Source organism: Elephantulus edwardii, unplaced genomic scaffold (genome assembly GCF_000299155.1).
Source record: "Elephantulus edwardii isolate Elephantulus edwardi_28Jun2011 unplaced genomic scaffold, EleEdw1.0 scaffold00141, whole genome shotgun sequence".
Lineage (NCBI taxonomy): Eukaryota > Metazoa > Chordata > Mammalia > Macroscelidea > Macroscelididae > Elephantulus > Elephantulus edwardii.
The window spans coordinates 557,350-578,604 of NW_006399891.1; the positions used below are offsets into that span (position 1 = coordinate 557,350).

Genomic DNA, 21,255 nt, shown 5'->3' on the forward strand with positions numbered 1-21,255 from the left:
ATGCACTAGCCAGATCAGGGCCTATCAGAGTAGCAATCATAGCAGCTGAAGTAAAGAATCAGAGATCTGAAGTAAGATGGAATTGACCTTGGAAATGCTACCTCATGGAACCAGAACTAGGAGCCTTTGCCCAAGTTTGTTAAATGACTAGGAAAGACAAGAGCCATAATTGTCAAGACTGAAAGAGTTCCATAAAACTGGCCTAAAGCAGCAAGGCTCAAGGCTAAGGTGCTTGTGAGCACATTTTAGAAGCTGCCCTGACTGAGTGATTGTATGTTGCTACCAACCTGAATTACAAGCACATGATTGACTTCCCTAATTCAGTTCTCTGTGGTCTGTGAGCTACTGCAATGGAATTTAGACCTAGTCAAACAGTAAGATTGTTGCTGGGCTAGAGGTTTGGAAGTATGGAGACATGTTTGACCTTGTGGAACTGGTTTTGTGTTGTTGATGTCGTGGAATTGGTAAAGGTCAGGTACAGTCATCTGAAAGTGACCCTTGATCTTTTTATACCTGTTATCTATAAATATATTCACACTACAGTTATTATAGAGTCCATTAATTGCAACAGAGGTCAAAACATTTATTATTTATTCATATACAGAAAAACATTGCAAGTTCCTGTGTTAGATGAATGATAGATTAAGCTGGAATATTTGTGAGTGGGGTCTGTTGACCCAGAGAATCGAAGCAGCAATTTCTTAGATACATTTAAGAATTATATACTGGATAATAGGGAAGAGACAATAAATAGAAATAAGAAATAGAATTTTGAAGTTCGGTTGTCTTGAGATCAAATTCCAATTGTGTGCTTATTAATGCTACGACAATGAGTAACCTCCTTACTGTCTTCGTATCTTTAAACTAGGGATTCCGTATTCATGTAGGCAGAAAAGGCATGTTTCTACACTTGCTTTTAGTATCTATTCAATAAATGTTAATTCCCTTATCTAAATCTACTACTCAAAAAGAGTTGCCAATTTTCATTGAAAAAAACAAAATGAAAAACTATTCTTAACAAAGGAACTTCTGGGAGCCTAGTGGTAAGGAATTGTCAACCCTACGGCACCCTGTTCAAATCTGCCAGCTGCTCAGGTCCGACAGATGATCAATCCAGTCCTATGAGATTTCCTACTTCTGAAAACCCACTGAAGGGTCAGCAAGCTATAAGTAGGTGGACCCAAGGTACAAAATAACCACAAAAACATTCTTAACAAAGTTGCAAGTATTCAAAGGAGTTTTCTTTATTTTGTAATATTGTTTCCCTTGTAACTTTTACCAATTTTAATACAATAAAGCATTGTACCTTAAAAAGGGCATAATACTGTTAAAAGTTACCTTTTTTATAATGCTCTCAACTTGCAATATTCTTTCTAAGTATTTTATTCTTTTGAGGTTCTTACTTAACATTTTCTGTACAATTGCTTGTAGAAATTCTGGTAAATACAGATGAATTCTGTGAAATTGAGATGTAACAGGCCTAATGCTGTGCGAGGTTGTATATGGCAGAATACTGTGGAATCCTCTCAAGTACCCTACTGACTTTATATTACTAAGTAAGATACAGACTAAAAATAACATTTCATAGGTCCTGAAATCACAGAAAGTCTGCTTATCAAGTATTGTAAAAACATTACATAGATTTTTTAAAAAAAAATCTGATTTGCATCATGAACTTTCTTTCCCAAACAACAGGATAGTAAATGTCCTGTCTTCATCAGCTTTTCTTGAGAACAGTTACCCTGTAAGAGTCATTTTTAATCCTAATTTTTAATCTCTAATTCTAAAATGTTAGAGAATGAAAAGTTCCATAATAACACAAAAATACAAAATAATAATACTAGTAATACCAGCTTTGGAGGCCAGAGCAGCTGTGCTGTCGACCCTCAGCGCAGATTTCAGCTTTGTGAACTAATTCCTCTGCAAATAGTGCACTGTGTCCAGGTGCAGCTTCAGTGCTGGGAGAGCGATGGTTTCTTAAGGATTTAAGTTTAAAGTCAAAGACTTCCTGCCCTAGGTGTTACAAATAAGTAGTGTCCTTTTCTTAGGGCTCCAAGTTTGTTCATCCAATCATATCTCCGTATGCAAATCAACCTTAGCCCGTTCAGATAAAAAGGAACAAATAGAGCCAAGAGCTCTAGCAAGCTGAACCAAATCACTGAGCCTGTCACCTGTATTCCAGGAGTCCTATCAGAGATGTCGTCCTCAGGCTTGCCAGACCTACCTGTCCCACTCACCAACATCAAGACTGAACACACTAAGGTTAGTAAAATTTATTCTTGCTGCTTGCCTCCAATTTATGAAAATTGTATTTATGTAAAGCATAAAATATCCATTTATGAAAAATTGTGCAGAAAGCTCTTTGGAAATATGGAAATAAAAGGCTTGCAAAATACAGGTCCGGGCTTTGTTTCTTGCACTAACAGCTGTAATCAGACAACTTTTTACTAATCTATTTCCTAAAATTTTGCAAGTGGAAGGAATTCTTTTTTGCGTGAAAGGTTTTGTGACAGGACATAATGAATTTTATTAAACAGTTCAATTAACTTGGGTATAGCCTGGGAGTGGAGGGTTGTTGGCCTATGAGGCAAATATTTAACTAGAGAAACTAGTAAAGTAAACTAGTTCAAGTAAAGAAATACGTAAGTGAGAAATAGAGGGGGGTAGAGGAGAAATGCAAAGCATGCTTAAATAACATGACCTTTTTAGATACATAATTAGTGTCAACATCAAATGACCTAAAACTAATATTTCTAAAAAGCTCAGAGGGACTCCCAATCATCTATAGCACATTTTGGGAAAGAAAACATTCATACTTAATTCTTCATACAAGATTGTTGTTATTGGATAAAGACATAGAATTATTAACTTATAAACATTTACACAAACAAAAGCAGAAAATATTTTCAGAAATAAGAGCAAGATCCAGATCTACACTTCAAAATCCATCATTACAAGAGAGTTAAGAAATTCGGGGTGAAATTGCCTCTAAACTTTTCCTCTTTCTCATTGTTAAATGAGACTTCTTGAAGAACTCTCAAATAATGGATAAAAGAACTCCAGAATAAAATGCCAAACTTAAAAAAAAAATGTTCTAGCCAAAATCTCTCTAAAATGAGATTTAAGCGTGATGCAGAAAGCAAGATAAGATCTGTCACAATGCCAGAGAGAGAGAGCCATTTTTGTTTCTGAATGAACCAATGAAAACCCAAGAACGTTAAAATTTAATGAGAAAGGAAAAGTCTTCCCTACTACTTATTCATTTCCCCACTTGAAACTGTGGGTAGTTTTGAAACCCTTAGGTCTGCTACATTTTCATTTTCATACAAACAACAGATGTGAAATTTGTTCAGCTGACTGGCCCTTTTCCTCAGAAAAGTGTCAGCAGAGATTAGATTGTGCCTTTAACACAGCTAAGCAGAGCTACAGAGTTTATCAAGAAATTATTTCACAAAGTTTGTTTTCAGAAAATGTTGGGGTTTTTTTTTTTCCCTCCATTCAATTTTATTACAAGTGGGAACTTTGAAAATGAAGTGATTCCATTGTCAAATAATGAACACTTGGCAAGGTTATGCCCCAGATGACAAAACTCCAGTTTCCCCCACTTGCATTCACAGGAAATTACAGTTCAACATAATTACATTGGAAAACACATGAAGATCAAAATTGGACCCTGTTACTGTTATTGGGGAGAAGTCTATTATTGTTCTTGTAATCTGTTCTGAGGACATTTTTGATAGGCTGAACATCTCTTTAGAAAAATGGCTTTGCAGGAGTTTGCAGAGTTTCTCTTGAGTGTGTTTTGAGGGAGATTCAATGTGAAATGGTTTTTCCCCCTAACACTTGGAGCCTCATTTAATAGATAGTAAGCATTTAAGAGATCAAACTAGATGAACAGGATGCTCCTGGACATCTTGCAAACACCAGCGTAGTGGTCACTTAAAACAGCAAGATGTTTGAAACCTGTCCACCTAAAAGTCATTGCACAAGAATTCCCCTTTAGGGAAAATGACTGACCTAAGTCTTCAAAACAAGACAGGATTCAAAAAGCAGACATTTGCTATTGTTTGTAAGAACATTTCTGAGTGAAAATACTAGAGACAAGTCAGTGAATTTTTATTATTCACATGTCTATGTAAACTTGTTTTTCTCAGATATTATTTTATTTTTTTTATTGGCTTCAGTGTTTTCACACATGGGAGGACACCAGTTATGTACGTAATTAAATCTAAATGGCTGAACTTTTTCAAATGCCAGAATACTTTGCATTTTCTTACTACTTGTTCCACTGAAGAATTGCTGCGCACTTGCACTTGAAGAAGGTTAGAAAAGTGATGGTTATTAACTGAATTTCCTGGCTGCAGTCCAACTGAGCAAGGATTTGTTAAGCTACCATTTGTGGTCAGTGCCTAAACCAAGTCTATTTTTCTTTTATCGTTTTTATGCCCTTCTTAATCACTGAAATGTAGTTGGTGGGGCAAGAAGGAAAAGACAAGCAGGCTTGAGTAACAAAATATTATTACAACTGTGATAGAAAAGTTACATTCTCAAGCTTGAAACTCCTTTTTATCCAAACAAAAGAAGTCATTGATGCATTCCTTCTATGACTTATTCTCTAGGACAGTCTGAATATTTCTTTACTGGAGTGGATGAAATAGAGAACAGAGTTTTAAAAATACTTTCATAAATGACACTAGTTTTTGAAATTTAAGTCCTCAATAACGTCATTGTAATCACATAAACTCAGAGCCCATCTTTATCCTGGGTATTTTTATTCCCCCACTTCCAATTCTAAATCAGTCTTATACCTGCCACCCTGCATTTATATTGAGCCTTTAATTGAAGGATTTCATTTCAAGTTTGTGATCTTGGGAAAACTACTTTACCTCTTCCTGCCTCCATTTACTTATGTATAAAGAGAAGATAAATAAAGTTACTGATTTCATAAGGTAGCCAGAAGCATTAGAATGAATTTAAAGGTCATAAAGCACTTGGAATACTGTCTCGCCCATGAGAAGTGACTGATTTTTGTTAGTTATCCTGGGCCTATTTCTTTTTTGGAATCCTCAAAAGAGAATCCAGGATATTCTCTTTTGTCTAACCCTCCTTAAAATAATTTCCCACAATAGTTCCTCTCATCTTATGCTCTTCTCCTAGTTTTTTTTCTGTCACTCTTTCTTGCACAGTCATGTCCTGCATGACAAGGTTTGCACTGAAGCGAAGTTCCGAGGGTTTAGCCAGGATTTTAAGGATCAAGAATTTTCTCTTACTGGATTTGCTAACTTTATTTTCCATTCTCCCTTTAAAACATCATATTTTGCCTTATAAAAAAAGAAAGAAAAAGAAATCCAGAAAGAACACTTTCCCAGACAAGAAGAGTCAACCCCTAAAAATGTTAACTCTTTAGTGTTAACTATGACACTAATTCATTTGTTCATAGATGAATGGATCTTCATCAGATAATAACATTTCACTCTGACACACACGAAAGAATGATAGTGAAAAGAGTTGTGTTTATTCTGTGCCAGGATGTATTCAGTTCTTTACAATGATTTTATTTCTTCCTCAAAATAGCCCTCTAGGGAGGTGATTCATCTTTTCATAGATGAAGAAACTGAGGAACAGAATAACAGTGTGACCTGGGCTCCTTTGAATAATAGCTCAGTTACTTAAGTTACACAGCTAGTGGGAGACCAGGTGAGGTTTTGACCATCACTGACAAATTGAGCCAATGCACCAATCAATACAGCTACTTGGGGCAGCATAATACCAGAACCATGCTCTGTCCTTTACTCTCTCCCTTGTCCATTCCTGATTACTGGAGGGGCATGACCATGAGCCTATCCAGCTGCTGCTCAGCTGTTGTCAGGCTCCCAGGAGAAGGTTTTGCTGTCAGCTCAGGGAAAAAAAAAGACAAATGATTAGGGAATTTGGGGAATAAAAATGCTTTCAACTTGGATCAAAGAGGTGGAATTTGGGGTAGAAAAGGCTATGATGCAGAGGCCTTTGAAATAGGTACGTAAAACTGCATGTTTTCAACTCTTGGAATAAATTTTGTCTGGAGTAGGTCACTTTTGATGGAAGAGTGACATCAATCACTGTGTACTGTGTAGCAGGCACAAGTTTAAGTGATTTTCCCTCCCTCACCATTATCTCTTGTTAAGTTCTTAAAACAAGTTTTTGGAAAACCTATACTCCTCCCTCTTTTCAGACTACAGCCTCAACCTCGTCCTTTTCTCTCTCTTTCCCTTCCCCCAATTATCAAGTTGTTGAATGGATGTTTTTTGCAAGGTCTCCAGTCAAAATGTAAGTGTATATTTTTTTTGTCCACGGCAGGTTAGCCTAGAAAAGTGTGGGTGTAGGCATGAAACTAAAAAGCAAGCAAATAAGTGAATAATTTAATCAAATATGATACATGCTAAAAAGAAGAAAATGAAAAGCTTCAAAGATGAAGGGAAGAGCTTACCTTGGATGAAGTCATTATGGAAAGTGTCTTTGAGGAAGTGAAAAATGAAAGGTGAAGCTGAGGAGTGCAGAGAGTAAAGGGGTCGTGCAAATGGAGAAATGCTAAAAAGAACCAGAAGTGCCAAGTCCCTGAGGTCAATAACTTGGTATGTTCAGGGAATGATCAGAAGGATAAGGTGGTTGAGGTGAATGAGTAGGAGAAAGAATGGATGAGATTAGATGAGAGACAGAGGTTGGGCCTACATCGACTGATGTCTTTTGTTGGAGGGAAACCACTGAGGATTTATGTCAGGACAGAATTTATGTTGAAAACAAAGCTGATTGTACTGTTTACTGTTTTCTCATGGAGCAACTTCTCAACTCCCTTCAAAGGAAACTAATTCTATTTGCTTGTGGCCTGGAACCAGTTGAACAAATAGATAGATGACTGTGCATGTGATAATTTAATAAGATAAACCTGGCTTCTAGTGCACACTCTTCTACTTTAATGTTCTAATTTGGCTGAATTTATAATCTCCCTGAGTTTCAGGCACCTTATTTATAAATTGAGAATAACAACAAGTGCCTTGGAGAGTAGCTGTTAGGATACAATGAGGTACATTGTGGAAATGTGTCTAATTGTTTTCTTCTCCTTCTCAAAATGATTCCAAGTTTCTAAAATTATTTACTTCCACATTGTAGATGAAATTTATACTTGTTTGTTAATGGTTCAAACCTCTATAAAATAAAGAAGTTTTACCTATGAAAACCAGAACTTAGTACTGCTTCACTGTGCCAGAGATAGGCATCTTCCATTTGTAAGAGAAGGAAAATGAAAATTTTTTTCTACTAATGAAGAGGATAGAAAAGTTTTGTGCCCTCACAAAGGCAGGAAACTTCTAAAACTTGGAAAAATAAAACAACGCCATTGAGTTCCAACTTCTACTGATTTCACTGCATTTATTTCATTTGGGGCTCATAGTCATTACCTATTGGGAGGGAGCCAGAGGTGTTATTAGTAGCCTTTTTTAAAGGCTGAAAAAACAAGTGAACTCAAATTCATATAGCTTGCAGAGGGCGACTGGATTCTAGCTGTTCTCATTTCAGAGCTGACACTTGTCCTTTAATATCTCATTGGATTCCTGTAAGAAGTGTTTTCATACCCTTTACTTCAGAGTTGCACTGTTGATTCAAAAGTAGGCAGTTCAAATCCACCGGTAGCTCCATAGGAGAAAGGTGGGCAGCCTCTTCCCATATGATTTACAGCCTCTAAAAACCCTAGCTAAGACTCAATTCTGACTTGATGACACTTAAGAACAAGTACTTTACTTGTAGCATTATTTCTTTTCTCTAACTGAGAGGATGGCAAGGATATGGATGATAGGACAGATGATGAATCAACTGGGGACTAAATCTTGAGACTGGATGGGCCACTTGGAACAATGTATTTTGGAGTGGCACTCAGATTGTAATGTGCATATGAGCCAGTTGGGGATCTTATTGCACTGCGGATCAGGATCTGGAGGTCTGAAATAAATTCTGAGATTTGGCACTATTAACTGCCTTCTAGGTTTTACTGATACTACCAAAAAGTGATGTGCTCATCTACATAATGGTCTAAAAACTTGAGCATAGTCCTTTCATTTTCTGTAGTGACCACCATTTGTTTACGTAGGAAACTGGTTTCTGGTTCCTCCCAGAAACTGCAAAGCATCCAGGCAGATCAAAATCAGGTACATTCTCCTTCAGAAAATGCTAAGTCATGGTTATAAACCAAGACTTCCCTCCAGAGATATAATCATACACGAAAAATTAAATATTTTTAAATCATAAACACTTCTGTCTGTGATATTAAATATTTTCTTTTTAAGGACAGGACTCTCTTAGAAGATTCTATATCAGGACAAAACAGAGGACTGCTGTCCTGGCAAATTGTATTGTTCTCAGGCACCTGACTGACTTTCTGAAACCCTACTCAAAAAAGATACTAAAATACATGATACATCTCCTTAAAAAGGGTATCCTTTCCACTTCATCAGATTCTGAGGATTAGCAGTTTTCATGTGACTTCTTTAATATGGACTTCACCTCACAAATCTGTCAATAACTTATCGCCAGGATGAGAGGCCTAGGTGGGAAAACTCTTTCAAGAGTGCTAACAATGCATTTAAGGAGTAATCTAAAGTCCAGGGTCTGTTTTATGTTTGTTTTTAGTTGCTACCTAGTCAGTTCCAACTCATGATGATAGCCAGTGTGTCGGAGTATGTAACACTACTCCCTAGAGTTTTCAAGGGATGAGTTTTAGAAATACATCATTGGACCTTTCTTCTGAAACATAAGTGACTCAAACTTCAGATGCTCAAACTTCCCACATTTCAGCTGAGGGTGATTATTGTATGAGTAATGCCTCAGAAATGGCCTGATTAATCCGTGAAATGATGTCATTCCAATCAGTATTAAAGAAAGCTCATGAAAGTACAGGCTTTGTTAAAAAGAGATTGTCACAAAATAGGAATTACCTGTTTTAGGTAGGGTATGAGTTTAAATGTGGCCAAGGAAGGCATTATGCATTTATCAGACTTACATTGTCAGCACAGAGTTATGTTCAGAAGAACTTGAATAATGATTGAATAATAATCTAATAGTTAAAATTTATTACTGATAAAAAGAATGAAAAAGTCAATGTTTACTTAAATATGGATTTTTAACACTAATTTCTTTGAGTGTAAGTTTGTGCCAAAAAATTCCCCAAATTATAGACATAGTTATAAGAGATAGAGCTATCACCAATATTTTCTTCTTGTTGTTGTTGTTAAGTGCCGTTGAGTTGCAGGCGGCTCATAGCGACCCTATGAACAAAAGTCCTGGACACTTCCTGTATAACTTCTGTGCTTTCTCCAGGTTTATAGGGTTTCCAGAGGCAAGCTATTGTGGAAGTGGATGCCACTTCTACTTCCAAGCTTGTTTTAATAGGGGATTTGATCTGTGTGTACGATCTTTAAAAATTATCACGATTTCTCACCATCCCAAGCTCATCCAGTATGTGGTAGTTGTTGCACAATCAAGCCGCTTGTGACTCATTTGGGTTCCTAATTCTAGTTGGTTGATGGCACCTGACAGCAACAACAACAATACTATAACACTTCTACTGAATGTCTTTATTGTAATCGTTTGCTTCCAAACCCAAAGCTGAGCCTATTGCTGTAGAATCAAGGACACTTCATAAAGACCCTCCTTTGAGTTTCTCAGGCTTTTTATCTTTACCAAAGAAGATTGCTCATCTTTTTTTCCTCTGGAACAACTGTGGATTTGAACCAGCAGCCTTTTGATTAGTAGCACAGCAGGTTGTACAGTATACCACCTGGAGTCCTAGTGTTAACAGGACCTTATTCATCAGGAATCTTCATGAATATTAGAGCTCTCAAAACTAGTAAAACGTGTATGCGGGGTGGAGGGAGCACACGGCTCAGAACGGGTGGCGGTGTAATCACAGGGTCGCACAGTTTGATGGTTGAAGGGAAGGATAGGTTAGGGAAATGGAAAAGATTTGGTGTGAAAACAATGTATATGAACTTTGTAAATAAACCAGAATAAAATAAAAAGCTTATATTAAAAAAAAAAAACAACAAAAAACCACCAACAAACAAAAAACTAACTCTGAATAACCACCTCATGCAATTCTGGTTATATTGTCTAGTTCATCTCCTCTCCCAATCTTCTTGTTGGAGTTTAAGAAATATAAATATATTGAATTATGCTCTACATTTGACATTTTTATTACAAAAATAAAGATGACTTGCATACAAGCTATTGTATTACTGGGTTTTGATGCTGATGAAGATTAGCTTTGTGGAGAACTTTCTTACATTTTTTATATCTTGTAAACTGCTGGCCTTCCAGCAGATTTTTGAAAGGCTATAAATAGGGAGAAGAGGAGATAGTCCACTTTCTCCTGCACCGCCGCTGATGGATTCCATTGCCACAGTGGCAAGGCCTTTGAATTAGCAGCACGACTCTACAGACTAAGCCACCATAGCTCTGCTCAGACTTCATTATAAAACGGAAATGAAAAGTGTGTTTCTCCCATTTTGTTCGGTTTTTTGAATTTTGCTTTCTGTCTTTTGATTGTGTTAAGATTAATTATTTTGCCCTCTCATTAGTTATTTCCATCAGTTTCCCCTCTGTAAGTTTCAACTGTCTCAGTGTTGCCCTTTGCTGCCTTGGATTTTGCTGAGCATCATTCCAGTGCCGTCCAAGGCCATCCTTCCAGAGCCTGCCTTTCCCTTAAATGTTTATGGTCTCATCGGACTATTGCTCAGAATAGATTTTTATTCATCCTTCATCTCTTTCTCTGGTCCCGAAAATCTCCAAGTGATTCTTAGAAACCCTTAGGGGATTCTTAGAAACCTTTAGGGAATTCTATGTACACTTGAGAATTGCCTAGGAATCATGTTAAGATGTAGATTCTAAGTCTATATTCTGGGGGAGAAATACACATTCTCAGCAGAAGGTCCAAAATATAAATTCTCAATCCAACCAAAGCAAACCACTTCTAGAATCAACTGGGCCAGTCTCAACCCTTCGGGAATAAGATTAGTTTCGGACTCCTTGAGTATGTTTTAGAGCAATATAGGGATTCTGTTTTCAGCCAAAAGTTATATATATACGCTTTATGGGTCAAATGTAGCTTAAGCAAGCCAGAAATATTTTGAGTAGCATGTTTATTTATTTAGAAGTATAAACAAAGACATTAGGACATACTAACTTTACTTCTGGAAAAACTTTTCTTTTTAATTATGACTAATTCATATAAAAAATCAGAGGCACTTTGTGGGTAAATAATGCAATCTGAAAGTGGAGATTTAACACTTTTTTAAAGTCTTTATATGATACTGGAATACATGCTATATGTTTTAAAGTTACCTTTCCTACTGGAAGTTCCCTTAATCTTGATGACTGACCTTGCCATATACACCAAGGACAACATTACTTTTCTCTGAGATCTGACATCTATTTCGCAAAGGATCTCATTAATTATCATCAAAAACTTGCATGATTACATAGCCTGTTCCAAAGATTAAATTTACAGAATAAAAAATCACGTTGTACGTTATCTCAAGCCCATTTCCACTGGTTGGTTTGCCACATAATAAATGCCTGAAGTCCAGGACTGCACCTGTCAGTTGACACCAGTCAGTTATAACTCAAGGCAACTCCATGTGTATCAAAGTAGAATTGTCAGCCATAAGGTTATCAATGGCTGATCTCTGAGATGGGTCCCAGCCCTTCCTCCTAAGATGCCTCTGGGTACATTTAAACTTCTAATCTTTCCACCCACAGCTGACTGTGTTAAACTTTTGCCTGCAGTGGGTGGAATTCTATTCATGGTGAAATGCAAAGGAAAACTGCCCTGGGTTGGATTCTCGTGGCTGCCAATCACCAGAAGCATATTTGCATATTTCCGGGTCTTTCTTCTCAGGCCTCTGGGTGAGTTTGAATTGCCCAAGTTTTGGTCAGCACCCTAGAGTTTAACTGTGTGCATCCCTCCAGGACTCCTAAAGTCTGCATCTTAGAGTATGCATTAAAAAAAGAGAGAGACTTTCTATTTGGTTTCTAGGAAGTACATCTTTATGAGGGAGACAGTGCATTTTTCTCCAATGGAGCAATCAGCCTAAAACTGGCAATTCAAATCCACCATTGGGGGGGGGGAGATTTTTTTTATACTCTAGGAAAACCAATGATAGCTGTGAGTTTGGGTTGTTGTTGTTGTTGTTATCGTACACTGTTGAGTCAGAACTGACCCTCCAGTGGGTTTTCATTGGCAGTTAATTCCTCCAGAGGAGATAGCTCACCCTTCTCCCTTGGAGCAGTTGGTGGATTTGAACTTTGTGCCTTTGAGATTGTAGCACAATTTCCTACCACTCTGGGTGGGTCTCTCTAATGCCCAATTGATACTGTGAACTTTAAGTTCATGTCCATTATTCATATATAAGATCCAAAAGTATCTTTTCTCCAAAATTCACATTGGAATATAGTCAATGTAATGGTTAAAAATGGAGTTCTGTTGCCTTAGTGGTAAGGAATTGCACTGCCAGCTCAAAGACACATAGTTTAAATCTACCAGTAGATCTGTCGGAGAAATGTGGGTTGTCTATTCCTGTGTGCAAACCCACCGGAGGGTCAGCTATGAAGTTTGTTCCAACTTGACAGTATAAAGCAACAACAATAAAGGTTTAAAGGACAAAGATTTTGGGTTTTTTGACATGCTACTTTATTCACGATCTAACGGATTGTCAAAAGAACAAGCAAACATGTCTTGGAGAAAGTGCCACGTATTTTGGTCACGTTGTTAGAAGGGGCTAGTCCTTCGAGAGGGACAGTAAAGAGAGGCCTTCAACAAGAATTGTCACAGTGACTGTAACAATGGGCTCAGGTATATCAGAGATGATGAGGATGGCACAGGATAGGACAGGGTTCAGATCCATTATCCATAGTATTACTGTAAGCTATAGCCGACACAATGGCACCGAAAACAACTACTGATTACACAAACTACATAAAGGTAAACAGCAAATAAAAAAAATAATGTTATCACCATTGTAGTTTGTGTCCCTGGGCCTAAAATATGTTTCATAATAATTACAATAAACATTAATTAGTCTGAAGTTAAAGAGCATTAACCAAAATTTTGATCACATAATTATCTGGAGGATAAATGCCAAGTGTAAAATTAATAAAATTAAAACCAAAAATTTAAGGTCTTTTTTACCAATAAATTCTTGATAGCTTACTATTACCCTGTCTTTTCACATACCCACTGGATTTTTCCTAATTCCTTTACCCCCTCCCTTTGCCCACATAGATGAATGGTGATGAATTTTTTAAAAACACAATATATGGGAATGATAGTATGAAACACAATGTGAATGAAAGAATGTGTGAAAAACAATGTAAAAAAAACAACCCTACAAAACTTCATAAATGAAAAAATTATTGAAAGCTATAAAGAATAAAAAGGGCAAAGCAGTATCTAGCATTAGAGTTCAATATCTGTTTTACTTTGAAAGATCTCTGTTTGTGGGAGGACAAATCCTACTTCATAATTTGAGCATTGTGCTCCAGTGTCACTATAATGTTTTTACCTCATGACTGGATGACCAAAACAGTTTTCAAGCTAATCTTTTGAAATCCATCAAATCAATATTGAGGGTTTTGAGTTTTTGTTTTTTGGTAATTGGGAAATACTCATAAAAACACTTTCATTTTATTGATAATAAATTACAGATTTCTCAGTCTGAGTGTTAGTTGCCACTACAATCTTATTTTCATTGTTTGATTTTATCAGCATAGGCCTGGCCTCTTTACTATGATACAAACATCTTAGGATGTTCCCTTCCGTTGCTCAATTCTCTCCTTTCCAAGAATCTGGATCGCATCTTTTAAGGCTACAATGTCCTACTGAGAATTCTGTCCAAGAGTTTCCCCATGCAATGAATTAACTGAAATATTAAATTGATAATTTTCATCTACAATTGTCTTTACTGCCTGGCCTTGATATAAAACATATTTCACCTCTTAGATTGTAAGCGTCTGGAGAGGGGCCATGACTGATTCATCTTGAAATTTCCCATTGTGCTTTCCAGAGCGCATCTCCTTTTTGTAAACTGACATGTAATTTTCTGATAACACCACAGTGGTTGTTTGGGGATTATATGAATGTAAGCACAGATTCAAACCAAAGCGGAGTGCAAAATGTTCTCTTATATTAAAGGTTAAAACTGAATAATGCAAAATAATTCTTCGTAAATTAGGATTCTCTAGAACTGATCTTTTCCATTATCTTCAGACTGCATATAACTTTTTCTTATTGCTTAAAAGAAGGCTCTTTTATGGTACATTTAGCAACTTGAATCTGACACAGAAGTTACATATACAATTTAGATACAAGACTCTAATAATGAACCTATATATCCATATTATAATCATTCTTTCCCCAAAATGAGATTTTGTGCAGAAAGCAAAACACATTTTAATAGTATGAAAGTAGATAGCTGAGAACATGAAACTGATGATAAGATTAATAGATTCTTAAGAAAGATTCAGCAAAATGAACACCCTTACTGAGAAGGATTGATGCACTTACTGCAATAATGGATTCGAGCATGGCAGATGGTAAGAATAGGGTAGAATCAGTCAAGGTTTCATTCTTTAGTACATTAGGGTTGCTATGAATTGGATCCAACTAGACCTATCAACAACAGTGGTAAGAGGACTCAGCTGAGAGCCAGAAGTCTTACCACAGCTGTAACAGAACAGAACAGATAATAGCTTTTCACTGACATTATGCTGTAAATCCATTACTGTCTTGTCAATTTTAACTAATAGTAGCCCTATAGGACAGAGTAGAATTACTTCCTCATAAGGTTTTCAAAACTATAAAACATAACAGAAAAGGACCACCACAACTCTCTCCCACAGAATGAGGATCCAACATGCAGGCGAGTAATTACCACTAACGAGAGCATTCTGGATCCATTTCCAACAGGCTGAGAGTTACGTTCTGTCATCTTAAAGTTATCAAGTCTGAAGTGGTAATAAAATCTTTAGGACAGGAAGAGAAAGCAAAACCAGCCAATCTGATGCAAGTTTTGATAGACTCCTTAAAGAATTATTGTTATTGTTGTGTTACGTATCAAGAAGTCAGAACCTATTCATCGAAAAAGAGGATATTGCCCATCTTTCTCCCACAGAGCTGCTGAAGAATTTGAGCTTTTGGGCCGGCAGCACACTCCTTGCTACAGAGTCACCAGAGCTCGCTAGGGTACCTCAGTTTCTTTAATTATTTTGGTTGTGAGTTGGGTACGCTGACATTGAAATATTTTACTTTAATACAAGGTGGAATTCATAAGTAACTTAATAGTAAGACTTTTAAAATGCTTTCCTGGACAAGAGGGAAAAGCGATTAAATCTGCTCCAGGAATTAGTGAAAGCCATTTAGAGGAGATGACATTTTAAGTAAAATTTGAAATGTGAATAAAGTAGGAAAACATTAGCCTGAGGGACAACATAAAAGAAGTTGCAGGGAAAGAAGAGAATGATGTTTGAGACAGTGTCAAAGGCTGAGCCAAGGGTAAACTGAGGAGCAGATAGAAAGAAAGGCTGGAAACATGTACTGAAGCCAAACCACAAGAACGTAAAAGGAGGTGAGCCACCCACGTGTTGTGATGCAGGATGCGGGTGAATCCGAATAGAGTTGGTTTAGAAGATGATTATGGTAAGTTGGCAAAGACTATATTTTAATGAAGCAGAGAGAATAAGGAGATAAATAACATAGAGTATAGAAGGTGGAACAAAATAGTAGAAAGAAAAAAGTGCTAGCATGGGAAAAAATTCTATGAGCACATATGAGAACTTTAGCTTAAATGTGAGAACAGCATAAAGGTGATCATGAACTCACTTTCTAACTCACTGATTGAAATACTCCTCAGACATCTTTTGAAATGAAAATATTAAAAAGTTAGGGTTAGATATGTATGAAAGAGTAATTATAGGGATTATGTAATATGATTCTTTGGTAGCTAATGCTGGCTGACTCTGAGGCACTTTGAACAAGTTACTATTTAGGTTTCAGTGATCTTTCTGCAAGTTCAACTGAGATGCTGATCTCTTTTCTCTAAGGATGTTGTTGTTGTGCACCGTCAAGTTGGAACTGATCCATAGCAGACCCTCCAACTGGTTTCAGAGGCTGATAATCACATGGAGGGAGATTGCCCATAGAAAAGTGAAATTTATGGTCTTCATCTGTAATTTATCACTTTATGAAGGGAAGACCCCTAAGCCAGATACATTGACACAAAGGGCTCAAAGGATATCGGAGACAGAGTTCAGATCTGTTGCTCATAGGGTTTCTAAGAGTTATACTCAATTCAATGGTATCTAACAACAACATCACCTTATGAGAAAAGTAAGAGTTATTTTGATCCCTCATATTTTTCATACCCTCATATTGGGTTTTTTGCCTACTTAGTCTCTTTATGTAGACTACTTTGTGCCTCTCCCTTCTTTCTTTATATTCATATATTTTTCTTGTAAATTCTACGTCATCCTTACAAGTCTTTTGAACGCCTCCTAATTACTTTTTTTAAATTTTGTTTTATTAATTTTAATGAATATTTACAGAGATTTGGATTTTCATTCATTCATTGTTGCACTTTTTTCTTTATCCCCTCCTCCCCCCAGTTCACTCCTCTCTTTGAAAAGCAAAAGATAAACTTCTTCATTGGTATACAATCCCCCAACTCTGACCCTGCCCCTCCATCCCCACCTGAAATGCACTCCTTTATGCAACCTTAATTCTGGAAATATATCAGTCACAAAAGGACAAATATACTGCATGGTGCCACTGTTGTAGAAAGTGACTGACATCAGGGTTGGGGTAAGACTGAGAAAAACTGCATAGATTATATATACTGAATTGAAACAGATGAGGGAGAGAACAGCTTAAAAGTGACATATGATAGCATATTATGATTATTCTAATTACTTTTTATTCTCTGATTAATTATATTCTAGAGATAGACAAGGAACTTTAGCCTTCTTGATTTTTTATTATTAGTTTATTTACCAAATTCTATTATGTTTTTCCCCAGAACAGATTCTTCCAATTTCCTTCATGCCCCCATCAAATTGTATAATCTCATGATTAATTCCCCCTCCTCCTGCATATCCTTATCCCTCTGCTTCCACTCTCCCCTCTCTTGGATCCTTATACTCACTCTACTATAATGGTTTTATACAATATTTGTCCTTGTGGAACTGAGTTAGTTCACTCAGCATAATGCTCTTCAGCCCCTCCCGAGTTAGGTAATAATTTATTGGTCCCGCATGCTGCATAGTATTCCATTGTGTGACTGCACCATAATTTCTCAGTCCATTCATTTGTAGTTGGACATCTGGGCTGTTTCCGTGTTCTTGCAATGATTAATAATGCTATTATGAACATTGGTGTACAAATCTCCGTTTGTGCCTAAGTTCTCAATTTCTGAGGTTATATTCCAAGTAGTGGAATAGCTGGGTCATATGGAATTTCCATGTTCAGCTAGCTATTTGAGGAAGTGTCAAACTGCCTTCCAAAATGGTTGTACCATTTTACAATCCCACCAACAATGTGTAAGTTTCTTTCTTGCCACATCCTCTCCAATATTTATTACTTGCTGCTCTGCTAAACTTTGCCACTGTTACTAGAGTGAGATGGTACCTCCTTGCTTTCTGTTGTTAATTGGGTGCCATATGGTCAAGTACAACTCATAGTAATCCCATAAATAGCAGATCTGAATCTTGTCCTATCCTGCGCCATCCTCACCATGTCTGGTGCATTCAAGCCCATTGCTGCAGTGATTATCTCAATCTACCTGATGGAGTGTCTTCCTCTTATTGGCCATCCCTCCACCATTCCAAACATGATGTCCCTCTCCAAGGAAAAGGCTCTTCTAGCAACATGCCCAAAGTATGCAAGACAAACCTTTATCATCTTTGCTTCTAAGGAAAATTTGGCTGCCCCCTATCAAGACATACCTGTTCTTTGAGCAGTTCATGGGATATTCAGTACTCTTCTAACACCACAGTTCAAAGGCATCAATTCTTCTGTCATCCTTATTCATTGTCCAGCTTGCAGATACAAAACAAATGTGCCTTATTTTATAGCAAATGGTAAATATTGTAGCATATTCATATATCATAGCATATTCATATATCATAGCATATTCATATATCATAGATCACCATATTACTAAAGTGTAAGTTCTTTGATTTTAAGTTATCTATTATTTTACTGAAGATTATCCAAAAACGACTGGAACAGCACATCAACAGAGAACTACCAGAAGTCCAGGCTGGTTTCAGAAGGGGTCGTGGTACTAGAGATATTGTAGCTGATGTTAGATGGATCTTGGCTGAAAGCAGGGAATACCAGAGGAATGTCTATCTGTGTTTCATTGACTATGCAAAGGCATTTGACTGTGTAGATCATAACAAACTGTGGCTGACTCTGAGAAGAATGGGAATCCCAGAACACTTGATCGTTCTAATGTGAAACTTATACTTGGACCAGGAGGCAGTCGTCAGAACAGAGCAAGGGAACACTGCATGGTTCAAAATTGGGAAGGGCGTACGCCAGGGATGCATCCTATCTCCATACCTTTTCAACCTATATGCAGAACAGATTATCCGGGAGGCTGGGCTCTATGAGGAGAAATGTGGGGTCAAGATTGGTGGACGAATTATCAACAATCTGTGTTACGCGGATGACACAACCCTGATTGCTGAAACTGAGGAGGACCTGCTGCAGAGTGTCAAGGACTGCACCCTACAGTATGGACTGAGGCTCAATGTCAAGAATACAAAGACTCTCACCACTGGACCAATTGGCAGCATCAGGATGGATGGTGAAGAGATTGAGATTGTACACAGCTTTAGTTTGCTTGGCTCCATAGTCACCAGTCTTGGCACCAGCAGCCAGGAAATTAAAAGGCTCATTGCCAAGGGAAAGTCTGCTGTTAGGGACCTCTCCAAAGTGCTGAAGAGCAGTGGTGTCTCTCTGGAGACTAAGGTGCGTCTGATACAGGCCATGGTCTTCGCAATCACCTGTTATGCATCAGAGAGTTGGACAATGGCCAAGGAGGATAGAAGGAGAATTGATGCCTTTGAGCTGTGGTGCTGGAGAAGAGTATTGAGGATACCATGGACTGCTAGGAAAACAAACAGATTTGTCCTGGAGAGGGTTAAACTGGGTGGCTCCTTGGAGGCAAGGATTCTGAGGCTCCGTCTAACTTACTTCGGACATGTTGTGAGGAGAGACCGGTCCTTAGAGAGGGACATCATGCTTGGGAGGGTGGAGGGACGGCGCAGGAGAGGAAGGCCCTCTATGAGGTGGATTGATTCAGTGACTGGGATAATTGGGATGGGAGTGTCAGAGACAGTGCGATTGACACAGGACAGAGCGGAGTTTAGGGCTGTTGTACATAGAGTCGCTATGAGTCGCAGGCGACTCGATGGCACATAACAACAACAACAACATTAAGGCTAGACAATGCTACTGGTGGCCTAGTGGCAAGAAGATGAACTGCAATACCAAAAGAATGAGGTTCGAGGCCACAGCTGTTCAGTGGTAGAAGGAGGGGCAATCTCCTAGGATCTGATTAACTGACTCTGAAAACCCACTGGAGGGGGTGAGCTATGGGTCAGTTCTGACTCTACAGTACATAACAACAACAATAGTAAAGAAATATTGGCTGATGGTTAAAAATTTTTGGGAAAGGGGGACTGTATCAGATAATCAGTGATAAACTAGAGAACTAGACAATGCTTGATGAAATGAAGTTATATCCTGGGAAGAAGGTAAATATTAAAAAATGTCTCTTTAGAATCGCAAATTTCACAGTATAGAAAACATTGGAGTTCAAGAAAATATTTTTAAAACAAGTTGTCTTAATAATGTTGTACACTACAAAGTATAATTAATTGTATGCCATAATTCTCCTTCAAGATTATACTTCTTAAAATAGGTAGTAAGGAGGTATCTGAATTAAAGTTTATCTTATAAATCCTGTTCATATACAGTCCCAACCCAGTCATTTAGTAGTACTCACCTTAATATAGTACTACATGCATTGACAAACATGATTCAAATTTAAATAAAATAAATTCAAATTTAAATAAAATAGTTCATATTATAATAAATATCCAATAGAAAATTGTAATCCAATGACATTCAAAATGTTATTTATTATTATAGACTAAATATAAGATTATATCTTAAATTATTACTAAGCAATGAATGTAAGAGAGTGAGTAAGGGATGAGTGAAGGGAGAAAAAACTAAAATCTCATCCGAAATAAACCTTAGCTTTTATAATCAAAGAAAAGAGTCCTTCATGATTTAACTTTGTCTAGTATCTTTAGAGAAAGGCAAATATCAGAGTTCCACTAAGTTCTTTATTAGCACGCAGATTATAAATGTTGAAATTCAGACGTTTAAATGAAAGATTTCATTTTAGACAGTTTTTAATGTTTCTATTTCTGTATAGTGTACACAGAATACAATTCCCTATATAATGGATTCCTTTTTCTTTAGATCTTTGTGTTTGTTTTGTGGGTGCCCTAAAATCTAATACATGATTTTATTAAAATATAGATTAGTATTTTTTAAAAAGAACATGTCTTCAATCTTTTATGTCTTTAAATACTGGAACAGAAAAATCTACCTAGCAATTTTTTTCTAAACTGACTTTTTTTTCAATTCCTCCCAAAGCTGCCTTTCACTGAAATAAAGGTCGGGAAAATAGCCTCTTATAATACCAAATCATCCCATAACCTGAAATGAGCCTGTTCAGTATTTGAAGAGGAAAATCGGGGAAATAATTTCTAAGATTCAAGATTTCCAAAAGCTTCTGCTCTTGCTTCGAATTTATGAAGATTTCAGTTAAAAGCATATTCTTTCCTTCAGCTTGCATTTTCAAGTAGTGTAGTAACCACACTTAGTGTACAGGTGTGGGTGTAGGCATGCAAATAAAATATCTTAATCAGACAGAAAAAAAAAAACCCAACTCTACAAAACTTGAAAGGGAGATACAGTGTATGAAATTGTAATGCTTAGGTTTGTGAATAATCAACAAACAAACAAAAAGTTGTGTCAGGTCAATCCAACCTATGAAAACCTTATATGTATTAGAAAAGGTTGTGGCCCTTAAGCTTTTCAGTGGCTGATTTTTAGATATGAGTTCCTTATCAGATAGGTCATTGAAATATATATAT

At 37.0% G+C, this 21,255-nt stretch overlaps 1 protein-coding gene across 1 annotated transcript in view; it reads left to right on the forward strand.

Moving 5' to 3' along the window:
• Positions 1–1,890: 1,890 nt before the first annotated feature.
• Positions 1,891–21,255, forward strand: part of LOC102865568 (retinal dehydrogenase 1-like) — a 64,321-nt gene continuing 44,956 nt past the window's right edge. Inside the window, exon 1 of the mRNA XM_006894377.1 lies at positions 1,891–2,262. Coding sequence (XP_006894439.1) covers positions 2,197–2,262 — 66 coding nt within the window. The 5' untranslated portion in view covers positions 1,891–2,196. The remainder of the gene's footprint in view (positions 2,263–21,255) is intronic.